This window comes from Stegostoma tigrinum, chromosome 19 (assembly GCF_030684315.1).
Source record: "Stegostoma tigrinum isolate sSteTig4 chromosome 19, sSteTig4.hap1, whole genome shotgun sequence".
NCBI classification, from domain to species: Eukaryota; Metazoa; Chordata; class Chondrichthyes; order Orectolobiformes; family Stegostomatidae; genus Stegostoma; species Stegostoma tigrinum.
The window spans coordinates 49,059,604-49,078,755 of record NC_081372.1 but is presented as its reverse complement, the minus strand read 5'-3'; the positions used below and the strand labels follow the sequence as shown (position 1 = coordinate 49,078,755).

General features: G+C 40.2%; 1 protein-coding gene across 2 annotated transcripts in view; it reads left to right on the top strand.

The window, feature by feature from the left end:
• si:dkey-65j6.2 (pleckstrin homology domain-containing family G member 4B) overlaps nucleotides 1-19,152 on the top strand; it is a 185,711-nt gene that overhangs the window by 102,798 nt on the left and 63,761 nt on the right. For both annotated transcript variants that reach the window (XM_048550427.2, XM_048550426.2), the window contains exons 4-6: nucleotides 11,383-11,580; nucleotides 16,246-16,369; nucleotides 19,021-19,114. In XM_048550427.2, the coding sequence (XP_048406384.2) occupies nucleotides 11,383-11,580; nucleotides 16,246-16,369; nucleotides 19,021-19,114 (416 nt within the window). The remainder of the gene's footprint in view (nucleotides 1-11,382; nucleotides 11,581-16,245; nucleotides 16,370-19,020; nucleotides 19,115-19,152) is intronic.

Genomic DNA, 19,152 nt, shown 5'->3' with positions numbered 1-19,152 from the left:
TCAATCTTGTCTGTGTTTTAGCAAAATATAATACCTCACATTTATCCAAATTAAACTCCATCTGCCACTTCTCAGCCCATTGATCCAGATCTCTTTGTATTTTTAGCATTCCTTCTTCACTGTTTACTATACCAACAAGTTTGGAGTCATCTGCAAACTTACTAACTATATCCCCTATGTTTTCATCCAAATCATTTATATAAATGATTTATACATTAAATTATAAATTATAATTATAAATGATAAAATATAAATGATAAATTAACAAAAGTGGACCTGGTACCCCTTCCTGTGGAAGATCGCTGGTCACAGGCCTCCAGTCTGAAAAACAACCCTCCCCTACCACCTTCTGTATCCCACTGTAAAACCAATTTTGTATCCAGTTGGCAAGATCACCCTGAATCCCATGTGATCTAACTTTACTAATTAGCGAAGGCTTTACTAAATATGTAAATAAATACTGCTGTGCTTTTGTCAATCCTTTTGCTTACCTCCTCAAAAAACTCAGTCAAGCTTGTGAGACACGACTTTTCCGACGCAAAACCACGCTGATTATTCCTAATCATTCCTTGCCTCTCCAAGTGCATGTAAATCCTAACTTTCAGAATCACTTCCAACAACTTTGCCACCACCGATGTCAGGCTCACAGATCTGTTGTTCCCAGACTTCTCCTTCTGGCCTTTTTTAAAATAAAGACACAACGTTAGCCAACCTCCCCACCTCTAGCATCTCAGCTATTGTTATAGATAATACAGATATTTCTGCCAGGGGCCCTGCAATTTCACCCCTAACTTCCCACAGTGTACTGGGATATTCATATTTTTCAAAACTCTAAATAGCTTGGTGTTACATAAAATCATGAATGTTGGAGTAATAGTGTCCATATTTTGCAATTCATTTCTTCAGAAGGTATCAGCTACTGTTTTAAACCTAGCAATTCTAATATATGAATTTACTCAATTAATGTTAGATTATTTATGAGAATATGCATGATTTTCCTTTTTGCCTTTTATGCTAATTATGGTTGAGGTGAAGAATAAAAGTCCTGATGGGGATGACTTTTCATGGGACTGTTACTCTGTTGCAGTAACTTAGACATCAATGGAATTTCTGTTGAGCATCTAACATTATGCTGAAAGTTATGTGAGAAGAGCCATATAATCATTAGGCCCCATGAAGTCTGCCAGCTCTTTGAAAGAGCTACAATTTGTACCACTCTTTCCCTGTAAACCTGCAGCCTTCTTTTTGCAACCCTACCCCTCCACCCCGGGGAATTATCCTAGCAGTTGTGGACAAAAACACAAGTTGCTGGAAAAGCTCAGCAGGTCTGGCAGCATCTGTGAAGAGAAAGCAGAGCCAATGTTTTGGGTCTAGAGACCCTTCCTCAGAACTGATGGTAGCTAGGAAAATGTTGGTTTATATACAGAAGGTCGGGTGCGGGGAGGGAGTAAGGTGTAAATGATAGGTGGGGATAGAGACCAGAGAGAGAGGAAAACAGTTGGACAGACAAGTGAATTGACAATGATCTGGCTAGGAGGGTGAATAGCTGTGAATGAGGACTGTTCGGGGCTAACAATAGATAGTGTGTAATGGCAAGCTATGTGATTAACACGAACCGAAAGAACTGTGGATGCTGTAAATCAGGGACAAAAACAAAATTTCTGGAAAAGCTCAGCAGGCCTGGCAGCATCTGTGAAGGAAAAAACAGAGGTAAGGTTTCAGGTCACCACACCTGAAACGTTAACTCATATGATTGATGAGGCCTGGTGTGTGGGGTAGGGGTCTAGGACATGGGAGAGCTCAGGCCCTAAGATTATTGAACTCGATATTGAGCCTGCAGGGCTGCAGGGTCCACATGTGGTAAATGAGGTCTTGTTTTTCTCGCTGCTTCTGAGCTTTGCTGGAGCACTGCAGCAAGCTTGAGATAGAGATGTTGGTCAGGGAACAGGTTGGTGTGTTAAAGTGGCAGGCATTGGAAGCTCAGGGTCTTTTTGTGGGCAGAACGCAGATGTCCTGCGAAGCAGTCTATGCTTTGTTTCCCCAGTGTGGAGGAGACAGCATTGTGAGCAGCAAATGCAGTCGACTAGATTCTGGGAAGTAGTAGGAAGAGAGCTCAGGATATAATCAGAAGGAAAAGGAGACCTGTATATATTCTTCTCATTTATATTTGCCTTAATGTAAGAGACATGATTACTCTCCCACCCCACTGCCAGTATAGATTGGGTGTGAGTGATGTAATCAGGGCCTAATCTGTACGTTTACTTGGGGGGATATGGGTGAGTGAGCTGCATGATAGCTTTCTTACCTCAATAAAATGGAGACACGTCTGGGCTGGGTTGGAAAGCAGAGGACAGGCTACTACTTTATTTTACGAACCCACTGCCATCTCCCCCACTCCCCCAGCCATGGAGCAACTGTTGAATTCACCCTGTCGAAATCATCATACTGTTAAACCCTTTGTCAGTGGATGAAACTACGTGAATAAAACTGACACAAAATTAAAGCAAATTAAAATAAAAGAACAGAGTATTAAAACACATGAGTAATCAGAACAAGCCCTTCAGAGCATAGGTTAAAAGCACATTATAAGTATAATTAACAATGTAGAATGTTGCTCGATGTAACATCATTATCCTTGCACAAACTAGGAATACTGCAGCTACAAATTAAATAAATAGTCCACTTGTTCTACTCCTCAGTGCTGTCATCAAGCAATGAATTAATCTTCCATCCTTCAACGATTTTGTTGAAAACACGTTGATGCAAATTCATAGACAGATAAGCCTACCTCAAACTTTAGTAAATGTTTCAACACTTTTAAAGCTGCCTTAAACTTTCAAAAATCACAGCAGAGCTACAGTGATATCTAAAGGGAGATTGTAGTGTACATCATTGCATCAAACACCTAAGCCTTAGGCTATTAATTTAGCCTCACATGCATTATTTAGTATCAAACTACCATTGTCTACAAGGGCAACATCCAGCCAACACCCCATTGCTCTTCCCATTTGGCTGTGATCCAACTCTTCAGACAAAAGCTTCAGGCTGTTACAAGTGGAGATTGCAGTTTAGAATGACAAATGCACAAAGTTCCTTCTAGGTTTCAGCTTTTAGTCAATCTGAACTATGCTTGAATCAATCTTATATAGGTTCTGCTGTCAAAACAGAACTGTTGCATAAAGAGCCTGTTTGATGGCAGCTTTTCTTTGCATATAACATTATCGAATGTCAAAGCAATGTTTTATAATGTTGTAACATTGACCCTATCATAATATTATTTCAGCATTTTCTAAGATATGAATAGCTGCAATGATTCTAATAAACTCAGTTGGTTTTCTGGCCCACAAATGAAAGTAATGACCACAGGGGATATTATGGTCAGGTTCCATGGAAATCAATAGCTTTCCAGTACACTTATACATCTAGTCGAGGAGTACAAACAAGCTATTGAACCATGGGAGGCATTCCATACATGTTCTCAGCAGTAATGCCAAGTATATACACATCCCATTTGGGTCATTGGATAATATTACATGGCAGGAACCCTGGCCGATGTCCTCCTTCTGCCCCAGGGATATTAAAGTCACATATCATTGTAGCTAAATTTAGCTACTTCTCCACAGCCTGAGGAATACTGAGGTCTTAGGAGAGTGAACCTGCAGAGAATGATTGTGTATTTTTGGAAGTTGTGTGATCATTTTAATCACATTGCAGATGTTTCCAAACCTCAGTGACAAGCAATGAGGAATGTGAAGTATTCAGGATCTCTGGGAGCAGCTATAAAAATACGGAAAGTGTAGTGAGCATCACATTACTACTTGGATGAGGCCCACCATTAGTCATTGACTTCTGCTCCAGTTATACTTTTTGATACCTGTCTCATACCAAAACCATTTTGGAGCAGTGAAGCACCACGGTAATGAAAGAAAACAGCTCTGTACCCATTATGTTTAAAAAGATACAATTTCCAGTTCTTAATAAATATTTGTATTTAGGGTAGTCAGCTCTAATTCTATGACTAGAAATTTCAAACCATTCAGTGATTACCAAAATTGTTCTGTTAGATAAGACTTAAGAATTCTGCCACACTCCTGTGGTTGTTATTCTGTAGGTAAATACACCTCTATTGTGTGGTTGCACACAAGTCAAAGAATGCAAGTAAGGCAGGATATCCAGCATTAACACAAAACACTTTGCAAAGGGAAGAATATTTCAGTACAGATCCAACACGTAAAATAACTACAAAAATCTCTACTCTGTGTACAATACAGAAACAGACCATTTGGCCCAGCAGCTCTTTGCTGGTGCTAATACTCCAAAGGGTTTCCTCCCATCTCTCCTCATTTAAGCCTTTCAGCCTGTTCCGCTTTTCCTTTCTCCTTCAGGTATTTGTCCATCTCTCCCTTAAATGAATCAACAAATGCAGCACATTTGGTAATAATTTAGAGTCAGTTAATGATGTTGGGTTGTCAGGAAACATTAAATGAGTGGGTCCACCAAAATTTACTACAGACCAGATATTTCAGAAATATTTAAGTAATTCATTCACATATTTGCATTGTGTACATACAGCAGCAATGAGTATGTCCTAAGACAAACTACATCAGAAAAGCAGCTCTTTCATTTCAGTGGCTGCTTTTCAATGCTGTACATTTTTGGTTTGCATTCCAGCCACTGGTGGTTTTTCCTGAGTGAAGCTATTTCATCAGCTCTGCCCTCAGATCCATGATCATCAGTCTTACTTAGATCACAATCAATTTTGCCAGATGAAAGAGTACTCGCCACTGACAGTTTTATTCTGCAGTGTAAATCTGTTGCCTTTGATGATGATAAATGCATGGCACAGTGAAGCTGTAGCAGCCCTTCATCTCAGACCATACAAAGATGGATTCAATGACAGAGGTCATGTCCTGGAGTCTTGTGAAACAAGAATAAGAGATACATTTCGACTCCTGGCACTGGAGCATGTCCAAAGCAGGTGGACAAATTGATGATAATTGCATGGACTATGAGGGATGTTACTCAGGGTCTCTGATACATGAATAATATATCATTACCTTAGAGTTAAGCTTTACAATCTTACAAATTAATTTGCAAAGAAGACAGAATCAGATCCATTACAGTAAAAGGAATGTTGCTTGCAATAATTTTATGAGCCAAGGTAACAGTTAGATTTCGTCATTCTGGGGTAGAGATTCTGTTTTTGGTGCAATTTTTTAAACCCTTCCAATATGTGTTCAGGCGTGACCCAGTTAGGATAAATTTAAGTTATTGCTAAAATATGTCTACGTAATCATGAACGAACATCTTGCACTAACACAATCTGACAATGCAATAAATTGCACCTATTTATTTTATTTTAGATTAAACTGTTCCTCAATGTATTTATGTATGATAACATGCTGTATTTGTTTTTAAAATCCGAACGAGAATAGGCTCATCAACACTAATGACGATTTTTAATAAGTGTGTTCAGTCTTCCAGCTGCTAGTAACTTGCCCAAACAGTTGAAGGCAATTTGGAAAGCCTTCCCAAAGTAGCACAATGAGCAGACTTTCAGAATGTTGACCTGGTGATGTAGCCAGCATTGTGTGGTCTGAGCTTGTTTCAGGCAAAGTATATTTTGACCCTGTACAAAAGATCAGGGGAAACATGAAGGTGAAGGTTCTGTGTGGAACTTGCCTATGTTATAGATACCCCAAACTATGCATGGCTTTGACATTTCTTACCCAAATTATACTGGAATGTGGGGGTAAAGCTAATCTAAGCGAGCAAGGAATCCACCCTCCCACGTCCATCCTTCAGCATAGATGCTATCAGACCCACTGAATTGCTCCAGCAGTACCTATTTTTGTTTCAGATTTTCAGCAGTTCTTTGTTTTATTAAGTTGATTAGATTTGTAGCAATTATTTAAAGGTGGGGAAGGTTACTTTTTCTCTTCCAGTTAACAGTGTTTCCCTCAACCAGATAGATAGTATACTCCAGTCTACAGCCATCTGTAAGACTGTCCCAGATTTGCAGACTTATCTCCAAACTCAAATTGCTGAGGCAGGCCTAATCTGAATAACAGTCTGGAATGAGCTAGTAAAAAGGCTCCAGGTAGGAAACACATTGCCTGAATTTGGCAGAAGCCCCATATTATCAACAAAGGATCTTAAACGAAAATGAATGTTAATTATTAATTACTAAGCTAAGCTAGGGTTAAGTTTAACAAACTAAAATTGATCTTTCATTTTTAGTTTTGTCTCTGTGCAATTCAACTTTATTGCTCAATAGTTACTCAATTAGTAGTTTGTGGAGTTGACTCATAAACATAATCCTGTGACTGTAAACTCTGCCTCAGATTTTACAGTGAGACAACCTTGTCAATAATATGTCCCAGTCCACCACTCCCAATTTCTGGCAGCTTTATATTAAAGTCACAAAAGCCTGTTTGTATTTGGTCATAGTGCAGTAATAGCACTTTGTTTACACCTTCCGTACTGTATGAAACCATTGACAACATGTACATTGTGGCAGAGATAGATTTTGAAGCATGTTCTAATAACAAGAGCAGAGTGTTATTGGAAACATGATTGACAAGAAATCACTTGGAAATGCCACTTAATTTAATGCTGAGAATGGGGTAAAGGCTGTCTAAATTGTGGCTTTTTCACTCATTTTCCACTGCTTGAAGATGCAATAATGTGTGAAAAGCAACAGTGGACTCAAGCTATCATTTCCCAACCATTCTCAGTGGTGGTGGTTATTCTCTCATATCGGGAGAAACGTAAGAGCAAAAACAATCAAAGAACAAAGAAAATTACAACACAGGAACAGGCCCTTTGGCTCTCCAAGCCTGCGCCATTCGAAACCCTCTGTCTAAGCCTGTTGTCTACTTTCTAAGGGTATGTATCCCTTTGCTCCCTGCTCATCCATGTACCTGTCCAGATACATCTTAAAAGACGCTAATGTGTCTGCGTTTACCACCTCTGCTAGCAAAACATTCCAGGCACCCACCACCTTCTGTGTAAAGAACTTTTCGCGCATATCTCCCTTAAACTTTCCTCCTCTCACTTTGAACACATGACCCCTAGTAATTGAGGCCGCCACTCTGGGAAAAAGCTTCTTGCTGTCTACCTTGTCTATACCCCTCATGATTTTGTAGACCTCAGTCAGATCCTCCCTTAATCTCCATCTTTCTAATGAAAATAATCCTAATCTACTCAACCTCTCTTCATAGCTAGCACCCTCCATACCAGGCAACATCCTGGTGAACCTCCTCTGCACCTTCTCCAAAGCATCCATATCCTTTTGGTAATGTGGGGACCAGAACTGTACACAGTACTCTAAATGTGGCCGAACCAAAGTCTTATACAATTGCAACATGACCTGCTAACTCTCGTACTCAATACCCCGCCTGATGAAGGAAAGCATGCTGTATGCCTTCTTGACCATTCTATCCACCTGTGTTGCCACCTTCAGAGAACAATGAACCTGAACACCCAGATCTCTCTGTGCATCAATTTTCCCCAGGACTTTTCCATTTACTAGATCCTTTCCTTCAATAAAACTATATATTTATTCAGTGGCTTGGACTTTTTAGTTTCCCACTTTCCTCTGCCAAGCCAGAGTTCTCCATACTCTGCACCTTGGGAAAAACAACCCAAATTTTCATTGGGGTGGCTGTTTTGGGTAGGGATGATGTTGGAGAGGCAGAGAGGGAGAAGTCTGTTGTGTACTAGATACATGCCCACTGCCCCTGGAGAAGATGGCATTGCTGAGTTCCAGGCCTCGCTAATTAATAACTCGCCTCAGGGTTTAGGGATTTGCTTATGGTTGTATTAAGAGCAGTTAGGCTATAATCCCTCACAGTCTGTTAATCTTTCCCTTCCTCACCACACTGCACCCTTGCCAATTCATGACTTCACCTATTGTCATCGCCTCTTTGCTCTTCTGTCCACTGCTTTGTGCCCACGTATGCTCCAGGCCTACACATGCAATCCATGGCAACCTTAAAGCTCTGATATCAGCCCAAAGATTGAAGCAAGACTTGCTCCTGGTAGGCCTGTCACCATCACCTGTAAACTCTCAGCCTGTGAGGTGGGTTTACTTCCCTTTTCATTTGTTGCTGTTCTCTTCCTGTTTGAATTTGTTTCCTGCATGTTGCATCAAAGTTGAACAAAAAGCAAAGAACAATATAGCACAGGAACAGGCCATTCGGCCCTCTGAGCCTGCACCAACATTATTTTTCTTTTTTTTAAATAAACAATTCTAGAAATAATTGGTACTCTCTGTCTGTGCATAAACATAGCATAAAAATATATAGTCCAAATTTGACAAAAACAGGCAAACCTATGTCGATTGCAACTGTTGCTAAAGTAAATTTAAATCCCATCGCATGGTTGTTAAGAGTGGCAAACTACATTATTTTGGTATTTTTTAATACTTGCGTTTTCAAGGTTTGGTTTTTAATGTATTGTATCATGTAAAGGCATTTTTAAAATAAAACATTAAAACTTCACTGCAGTAGCCTGTCTGTAGTCAGTACAGTACGGGCTGCTTTTCCTCACTCTCCCTTCCCCACCTCGAAAGCAAACCTTATTTACAAAACAAAAACAAAGATAAACAATGATTTGAAAACATAATTTGCAATCCCTGTTCATTGTCGCAGCTCCATACACTCCTGCCCTGTAATTCATTAGATAATTGCCACAATTTTACTGCAAGAAAGAGGTGAGGACAAAATGAATAAGGAAATGTTTAGCTGATACAAAGCATTGATTTTTAAAGTCTTCAGATTATTTCATAGAAGTGGATGTTTATGTTGTTCATGGGTTCAGGGAAGGGAGGCAATCCATTGATTTTGGACAGAGTTTCATGAAATTTTCAGTGGCCTCTTGAATTATGGATGAAACAACAGAGGGAAATTCAGTGGACCAATGACCATGAAGTTATTGAGGAAGAAAACGAGAGTAAAGTTATGAGAAAATGGAGGCTGGACATGTCTAGTGGGCAATTATCAGACAAGAAATATTTTCCTTCTAATAAAGTACAGAAAATGGCACAGCAGATCAATCGACATCCGAAAAAGGGAATTTCAGAGATGCTGGAAAAGCCACCTCTTATTGAAACCAAACGTGCAAAACAACAACACACTTTGCTACAGTTTTGTTTTGAATCCCTTTCTAATAAAAGCTAAAACAGAACACTTTTAAGAGTGTGGAGATCTGAAACGCACAATTAAATAATGCTGGGAATAAACATATCCTCAAGTTACAGTCAGATCTAAAGTGCATGCCCACCCATAACAGAAAACTTCAAGCTTGATGTACAAATCACGACTAGCTTTTGCCTAGACTGCATTTATTTGTAAAAATTAACGTTTCAGGTCATCAGACTCTTTGTAGATTGCTATCAACATGACAATATTGTAAACTCAGTGCGTGATACAAAACAGCAATCCATTGAACAAGTCAGGTGATATCCTAAACTACAAGAGCCAAAGTTAAGCAACATCTGCTGCTCCTCAAGATGGGCTGCTGCCATGGATACATTTGGACCTGCATGTTCTTTTAAAAGTAATAACAAATCTCCCTTGCTGACAAATCTCCTCGCTGTTCAAAATATTAACAATGCAATACTTTCTTTTCAATTTCCTTCCGTTTATCTTCCCTCCAGCTAACAGTCTTATTTGGTTTCTAATGTTGTTGGCTATTCTCTTAGACCTCGCTGAAGTGCATTTTCTTCATATGCGAGTGGAAACAGAGTGCTAGCAAGTTGTTGAACTATGAGAAGCATTCAAAACAAGCCTGATCAAGTCTTTCTTTTTTAATAGTCACGCTTTGCGTTGGTATCAAATAGGTAGAAATCTGAAGTGAAAACCCTTGTATTGGTTCTTAAAATGACTTTAAGTGCCCTGAAGTTGCCTCCATATAGGCCAGACTAAGAGAGTGGCTATCAATTACTGATGGCTTGACCTGATTTTCCCTATATTGAAGTCAATCTGGAACAGCTGGCTTTCAGTCCACATCTGAGAGAAATCACCCTCAGGGGATCCTCCTGCATTTTGTGATCCAGAATAATATCTCTCAGCAATTGGGAAAGCTGCAATTTTTACTCGTCGTAATTTCAGTTCCATTCTGCTTGCTGTGGAGTTTCCAAGAACTGAAGACTCACTTCACAGATCCTTTGAAAATTAAACAAAATTGTGTGACTTTAATTTTTTAGAAACTTATTTTTACTTTAATGATGGAAGTAGGCAGCAACTCAACTAGGCAGAGTCGTCAGAGACACAAGGTTTTTTTAAAAAAATTTAACCTAATTTTCAAATTCACCTTGTTCAGAAATGTTGTTACACACCTCCAGAGGCAGGGGACTTGAACCTGGGCCTCTCGGACACCACCACTGCACCACAAGAGGACCCTTGCAAGGTTATATTATGAATCCTTAAAGAGCAAGTTCTGTCTGAGTTGCCAAGCCTAAATATGGTTGTGCCAAAGTGGCCTTTGAAATGGCCAAGCATGTTGCTTAGTGACATTAACCTCTATAATGGCTCAAGGAAAAGACCCATCACCCTGACCATCATAGTCCAAAACTGAGACTTTGTTCTTTTGATTATGTACAAGACAGTTCTCCAACCCAGAGGGTGTTCTGCTCTGGAGCATCCACCTTAACCCTAATTCTTTTTCCATTGGATGGTGTCCATCCCACTGCCACTCTGGTAGGGCATATACCTAGGTGAAAAACATGGTACACCAGGCTGTGTCATTTCTTTTTCACAATGTACTCTCTAGCACTTCTTCATTAGTGGTGGTGTCTCTCCAAGTGAAGCTTATGTAGGCAACACTAATTTTACATTCTATTTGACGTCTATGCTGTCGCTAGGATCTGTTGCATTTCCACTGGTAAATGTTATACTTTTAGGGAAGATAATACTTTTTTTCTGTTTCCTATTTTAAGAAAATCTGAGTATCAATAAAGCCAGGGGCATCGTGTTTATTTTCTTGGATGGAATATGGGTGTTGCTGACAAGGGTTACATTTGTCACCCGTTCCTAACTGCCCTTGAACTGGATGGTTTCCTAGGCATTTCAGACGACAGTTGAGCATTGCTGTGGTTCTGGAGTCACCTATAAGCCTCTCCAGGCAGAATTCCTTCCCTGAAGGCCATTAAAGAAACAGGTAGAATTTTGCAATTCACCATGGGTTACATGGTCACCATTAAACTAGCATTTAATTTCTAATGTGTTCAAATTTCACTCTCTGCCACGGTAGGATTTGAATCCGTGTATTCAAAACATTTGTTTGGGCCTCTTGATTGCTAGTCCAGTGACATGATGACTATGCCATCACCTCCCCTCAGCAGAATAACCAATGCATTCCTTTCTCTTTCTCCAACAGACATTAATAAAGAGACTAGGATTCAGCCAGATGCTCTGGTCCCAGTGAGTCAAAGAGCTGAGGTAATCTTACCATCTCCTGGTACAAGTTTAACGACCAGTGACTCCTCCATATCAGAACATCGGCAGAAGAAGTTCACGATACGCTCTTTGGATCTCAACAGTGATTTGCTATATTCAGGAGCTGCTTTTTTACCAGGTATTCTCCATCCCAGTCAAAATATCAGCATCAAATGTAAAAGCAAGGACATATTAGAAGCTGAATCTTCCAAAGGCCTTGGGACCCTGCCACTGGGCAATATGGGGATGAGAGACCACATGAGTCACGAGGAGGAATGCTGCCTTCCAACTGGCCACCTTGGGATGGTGGGTGGGTTCCTGAAGCATGAGCCTCAGAGAACCTGCAGCATTTGGGGTCAGTTCCACCAAGAGAGGTGAATGCTGCTGATAAAGGTGGGAGAGTGCGAGAGCACCTAAGGGAGGCAGTGCCCTCTGAGCACCTCAGCAAACTTTTTTAAAAAAAGAGAATGGCTGTCATTGTTACTGGGGGATCTCTGACACAGGACTGCTCCTGACTTTGGCTGTGACCTTCTGATCCCCACAGCACTGTGAGTGATAGGATGAATGATAGGAAGTGATAATAGAAACCCCAGCTTACAGGTATCTGCCAAGGTGTGGCCTCAGGAGAGTTTATCTGTTGTTGGGAAGATCTCAGCAGCTTCTCCATTTTGACCCCGAAGGAAACACTGAATTTTATGAACTGGGAATCCGCAGCATTCAAAACTAGTGACTAAAACCAGTTTGACCCGACTTCCAGGAAAAGCAGTTTGAGGTGGGAAATCACAGAGGCATTGAAATTATGAGCATTATTAGGTCATTCAGCTTTTGTGCCTATCCTGCCATTCAATGCAATCATAACTGATCTGCTGTCTCAATACCATATTCCCACTTTCTCTACATACCCCTTTAGATGATATCTAAAAATGCCTCTATCTCTTTCTTGAATTAATTCGGCCTTCTGTTGTAAAGAACGTTGTTGGTTCACTACCCTTTAAGTAAAGAAATGTTTCTTTATCTTGTAAATGGGCAATGGTAAATGACCAAAAAGATCTACCTTGTATCCTGAGAGTACCTCCCTGCAGCATTGAGAAAGCAGCATAACATACTATTTTCTCCTGCTGCATCCAGTCCCACCTCTCCAGGACCTGGTAAATTTAGCCCATATTTACATGTATGAATTACAACATAATAACATGCTCAGAAAAAATGTGCGCCTAAATGAGGAATTGTTCTCTAAAAATAGCTGTTTTTGAGCTAGACATTCTCAAGGCCTATACATTTTAAATCTCTAAGGCTGCACGATCTCCCAAAATGCAAAGAAAATTATATTCAATAAAACTTCGCAAAATTAATCAATAAATTATTAAATTGTGATAATCCTGGAGAAAGCGAATATTACAGCGAAGTGAAACCATTTTAGACAAAACAAGTTCTGTAACTCAATAGCAAAAATATTTTGCTGGATATTTTAGCATAAAAATATGATTAAGGGATTAATGCAGCAAATATAGGTCAGACAGCCTTAAATGGGAAACATTTGGAGACAATAATTGGCGATAACATTATTTGGCATTTGGAAGAGTGCACATTATATGATGAAGTCAGCATAGATTTTTTTGAAGGTAAAGGACCTTCATGGACCAATAGGCCAAGGAGTGGCAGTGGAGTTTAATTTGGATAAATATGAAGTATTGCATTTTAGTAAGGTAAACCAGGCAGGACTTACAATGTAATGGTAATGGTAGGACGCTGGGGAGTGTTGCTGAACGAAGAGACATAGGGATGGAGGTTCATAGTTCCTTGAAAGTGGAGTCGCAAGTGGACAGGGTGGTGAAGAAGGTGTTTGGAATGCTTGCCGTTACTAGTCTCTGCACTGAGTATATGAATTGGGATGTCATGTTTCAGCTGTACAGGGCATGGTCAGGCCACTTACAGTTCTGCATTCAAATCTGATCTTCCTGCTAAAGGAATAATGTTGTCAAACTGGAGAGGATGCAGAAAAGATTTACAAGGATGCTAGCGGGACTAGAGGGTTTGAGTTATAAGGAGAGGCTGAATAAGCTGGGGCTTTTTCTCCTGGAGCATCGAAGACTGAGGGGTGACCTTATAGAGGTTTATAAAATCATGAGGGACATGGATAGGGTGAAAAGCAAAGGTCTTTATTTCCCTAGAGTGAGGGAGTCCAAAACTAGAGGGCACAAGTTTAAGATGAGAGGTGATAGATTTAAAAAGGACCTGAGGGACAACTTTTTCACACAGACAATGGTGCGTCTATGAGCCGCCAGAGGAAGTGGTGGAGGCTAGTACAATTACAACATTTAAACAGCATCAGTTTGGGTATATGAATAGGAAGGGTTTAGAGGGATATAGGCTAAATAGGGACTAATAGGGAATATAGGCAACAAGACTAAATCAGTTTAGCAAGTTGTTCGAGTTAAATTCAGTCCGCTCCTCCACTGTCCAATACACTATTGACTCTGGTCACATTGGCAATTTCAGCGTCCCCCCCGTCTAGCCAGTTGAGCTTCACTGGTGACAGTTCAGATTCCTGAATGGTGGGTGAAAGCCATCATTCCCAAAGGGAGAGAGCTACAGCTGGAGGTGAGTGTGTTGCATACTCTTTTCAGTTCCACCTAGAAGACAAGGAAATCTTGCAAGGAGAGCAGGGCCCTGCCGGCTCTATAGACAGGAGTTGCATGTCGTAATTGAGCTGGTGGAGGGAATCCGTTCCCAGGACAAGGCTTGCTGTGCCAGTATCCCTGCAGGTCTGAAAGAGCAAAGCTTCATTGCTGTCTTTAAGCAGGAAACACAGTGTCATGGCAGAGATCCTGTGCTTTCAAAAAAGATGATGAGTTTCTTCTGTAACTTGATAACAAATTCAAAGCGAGGGTGCACAATCCCCAGCTAGATTGAAGCCGAGCAGCTAATAGTTGGTTTATGAAGCCCTCACTCCTTGCAGAACAGCATTTGGAGCAGTCCTCTGCAGCATCACGGCTGTCTTCAGCTTCCAATATTTGCCAGTTTACTGGCTTTCTTTCCTCAGCTGGGCTAAGAAAAATCAGAGGAAGTGGGAGGTCCTCCAGAGAAAACTTAGAAAATACAAAACTCTGAGGAGAAAGAGGCAATTGGAATTTTTGGGCAATTGTAAAGTTCAGGATGCTGGTTGTGCTGTTTCCTTATATGATTCCATGATATAATTTGTGTGGCGTTATTTGGAATGCAGCCTGAGAACCTTGATGATGATGGTAATGAGACTTGACTCGATAGTGCTGCAATAAATTGGCCATTGATACTGTCATGCCTTAGGTATTAGCTCCCACTGCTGACATTTTATCTGATACAGTCTTGCATGTAGGGAAAATTGCACTAGACATTTGCCATGAATATAGGAGTCAATTGCAAATCGCTTGTCACTCATTGAAGTGCTGACTGTTCCAAAAATTCTGTAAATTCCTTCCATTAAAAAAAAATACTGATTTCATCTAAATTCTGGACTCCAAAAAGTTGTTCCACCTGGTTGAATTGAGTTATCATGCTGTTGAAATTCAAGATACAATTACTAATTTCTGGGAGAGAGAGTTGCTAAATGGAGATGCTGTCCTCTCTGTAAAGAATGATAAATGGAAGGAGGGGGGTATGTTGGCAGTGTGGGGGTATGTTTAGAAAAAGGTGGCTTGATGCCCTGCCCATTGCTATCGTCTTTCACTGAATCTGTACCAATGTAGGTATCACATAGTCTACCTACTCTTGGATCAGTTGAGATCCTTAAAGGATACTTACGGGCTTTCTACCAAGACTGCTAGTCACTTACCATTGTCAACACATGCCCACAATGCTGAGAAGACATCCCTGCTATTTGACAACTCTGCCTCCAATGGCAGCCCTGTCCCAACAGTGAGCATCAACATCCCACCCTTCCTGTAGCTCCTTGCCAGGACCTGTCTGACTGGAACTGGTGGAACCACCCTATTTTAACTCAACGTTTGGCTTCCAATGAGCTGCTTGTAGATCCAAAAAGTGACAATTGCTGCTGGTGTCTGATTGGAGATTTGCCTGCGGTGTAGCCGTCCAATTAGCTCACGGTTTCCGGGACAGGCAGAAGTGGACTTTCAGCTGGTGAGTAGGCCCGCTGCCTCTGAGTAAAATTCCAGTTGAATTGTTTTTCCAAAACAAAAATCCGTTGGTTATGTATCCCCACCATGTGTAGCAGGTGAGTAACCCAAACACTTATGCACCCACTGGAACCCATTGGAGCTTGTAGCAGATTATTGGTTCTAAAATGCTAAGACGATTTTTAAATTTGATACTGAGTTGTTTGGAACCTATATATTAATTGGCAAATGCATACATTTGTGGAAAATGGCAATTCATGAATGGTGCTCCAGCCACAAATGCATGAGGAATCTGAAAAACTGTCTTCTTCTGCATGTAGTGGAAAAACCTCATCCTTGGACATTATTGCAGTGATAAATAAGTTCTTCATTCTGTAACAGACTCATATTACATGTACATATTTTTATGCATATGATTTATCATCCTGCGCAGAGAGAGGAGGGCATCCCATTCCATTTAGTAACTTTCTCTCCTAGATGTTAGCAATTGTATCTTGCATTTCAACACCATGATAATTCAATTCAACTAGATGGAAACAACTGTCTGGAGACCAGCGTTTGAATGAAATCAGTATTTTTTTTCAGTGGAAGAAATAGATTTGGCAAAATATGATATTAAGCATGTGAAAACTGGGTGTCTGGCGTGGCATGAATCTATTCAGTAATTTTACATTCTTTTCCAATCTTTCTAGGGAGCAGAGATAAGGCAGGGAGAGCCGTGATACAAGTCTGCAGTGATAACAGGTTTCTGCAGAGTCCAAGCTGCACCAGTGATGACCTTGTTGGGCTCCTCCTGTACTTGTACAACATCCCCAGGTGAAGTTTTCCTTTTTGGTTGATGCTTGATTACAGAAAGTCTTTGCAAACTTGGAGGAAACTCACATTTTTCAGCACTTATTTCAGTTTGGAGAAAATAAAGCCTGACTCTATCCTGGACAGATCGCAGATGCAGACTGAAGTGTTTAGTAGCGGGAAAATTACATCTAGTCATAACAGTGTTGGCCAGCCAAAAAAAAAAATGCAGCTCCACTCAGACTTGGCTGGATTGTTCAGACCAGGCAGGAAGTGAGGTTTATTCAACAAAGCTCAGTCTTGGCTGATTTAGATACTTTCTTTAAAAAGAAAGTCCTGCGGTTCAAGGGGTTTGATGCTGAAACAATGGGAACTCAAAACTGTGGTATATTTTCACTAGCAGTACTAACTTCATGCTCAACATCTTCCGTGCTCATGCACAAAAAAATTGGAGTGAAGGTAGTGTAATGGTAATATTACTGGACTAATAATTCAGAGGCTTGGACTCATGATCTGGAGACATGAGTTTAAAACCAATTATGGCAGTTTAGGGAATTTAAATGCCGTTCCTTAATAAAATCTGTAATAAAAGAAGAGATTAACCTCACCATTGATGTTCATAAAATTACTAAATTGTTGTAAAAAAGCCACATGACCTGTGTATGTACTTTATGGAAGAAAATTTGTCATCCTTTCCTAGTCTGGCATATGTGTATAAGACTAACTCATGACTACCATGGGAAATAGTTGAACCCACTTGGATGAAGCACTGGGGCTCTCAAAGGCAGACAATGTACTCTGATCAGTGGACTTCAGTGTTTATTACAGTAAGTGGTTGTATAGCATGACTGCTGGCTAACCTCCTGAGCCCTGAAGGACATAGCTGCTAGTCTAAGCCTGTGATAGTCTGAGTGCAGTAATCAATAAAGGGAAGTAACCAATGTAATCTCATATTCTCTGATCTTGTTGATATGGCCTTGTCTTCACCAGGTAATGTGGCACAGCAACCCACTATTAAATGGAATGGATTGAGAACAGACCTAGCAGCTCAAAGCTGAGCCATCGGCAGCAGCAGAATTCCATTCAGCCATAATCTATAACCTCATAGGCCAGCATATCCCTCACTTTAGCTTGCCACCAGTGTGGGAGACCAAGCCTGACAGCACTTTCCAAACCTGTACACTCTGTGCAGCACCTGCAAGCTCCCCTCTAAGCCACTCACCATTGCGACATGGAAATGTAACATATTCCTCCCACTCCCATTGGGTCAAAATCCGGAAACTTCCTCCGTAACAGTATCTACTTCCTAAGCACTGCAACAACTCAAGATCTCAATTTACACAACCTGAAAATGATAAGCTGCCTACTAAATATGATTTCTGGGTCTGGTAGATAATAAGAACAGTAAGGGGCCGTCAGTGTCAGAGAGGAGTTCTGTTATGCAATTGGCTTTGATTTATTTATTTCATTCAGTTACTTGTAAATGGTCTTTGCTAATATTGGCAAAATGAGGCAATAAAATTGCATTCATCGTGGTGTGCAAATTTTATTTTGTGTCACTTCGGTGTCCTGTTGTTCTAAGAATGTGTCGTCTGTTCCATTGTATATGGAATAGCAGCATATAGAAATCAACATTAACTGTTTAGTACTGCCACCTACTGAGAATAAAGCTTTAATTTTGAATGTACTTAGAAAGTAAAGACAGACTTCCCTTTTTTATATGCTGTTTGCAGCCTTGGGATATTGCAAAACGCTTTGAAATCAACTAACTATTATTAAAATGTAGTCACTACTGTAATGAAGAGAAATTCAACAGCCAAGTCCCAATGAGGTGATAATGATCTGATCATCTGTCTGTGCGATGTTAGTTGAAGGGTAAGTATTGGCCAGGGCATAGGGGAGAATCCCTTAACCTTTCTTTGAAACTGTGCCCAAGATACTTTTATTCATCATCTGAAAGAGTCACTTCCAACCAGGCAGCAATTGCACAGGATTGCACTGAAGTGTCAGACTCGATTTTGTAACTTAGGTTGCTGGAGTGGGATTTGAAACCAACCTTCTGGTGTACAGACGTGAGAAATGCCAGACCATTAAGTTGCCTCCCATAATTTATCCAAACATTCAACACTAGTTTTCAGCAGCCAACAGCCAGTCTTACGTATAGTTTAAGGGTTTTGGCAGTGCTAACACTGTTATATACATTAACCAACCTCGATTGCTTTGAATATAGTAATGAACATTTTCCATGAATCACTGCGGTCTCAGGTCGTAATGTTTCTACAACAGTAGGTGAAGAATTACAGGATTTTGATGAAGTGCCACAAGAGATATAGTTATAAATGTATATCAAGATGTTTTGAAGATGATTTTGTTGTCATCATATTATTCACTTGGCTTATCTATGTTTTTTTGATTGCCCCATATGGAACTAATGGTTAAAAATACTGATGGTTGTAAGCTAACAACAGTTAAAAAAAAGAGTGGAAGTTTCTCATATTAGATGTGAAGTGAACAGATTCCAGATGGAGTTCCCTGACATTTATTTGGAAACTGTATCTTACTTCTGTTTTTTGGATGTATTAAAAGTGATTATAAATTGTTATTGAAAGCAGAAGCGCAAGCTTGATTGAACAACGAAGATTCTTTAATTTTGTTCTTAATGTTTCTTCTTCCAGGAAGGAAGTTCGAGATCTGGGATTAACAATCGTTATAGATGCTCGGAGGCGTCCACCCCAATTTGCACTGTTTAAAGCTTTAGGATTGCTTCAGGTGAACATGGATAAATATTTGTTATGAAATGACTGTGT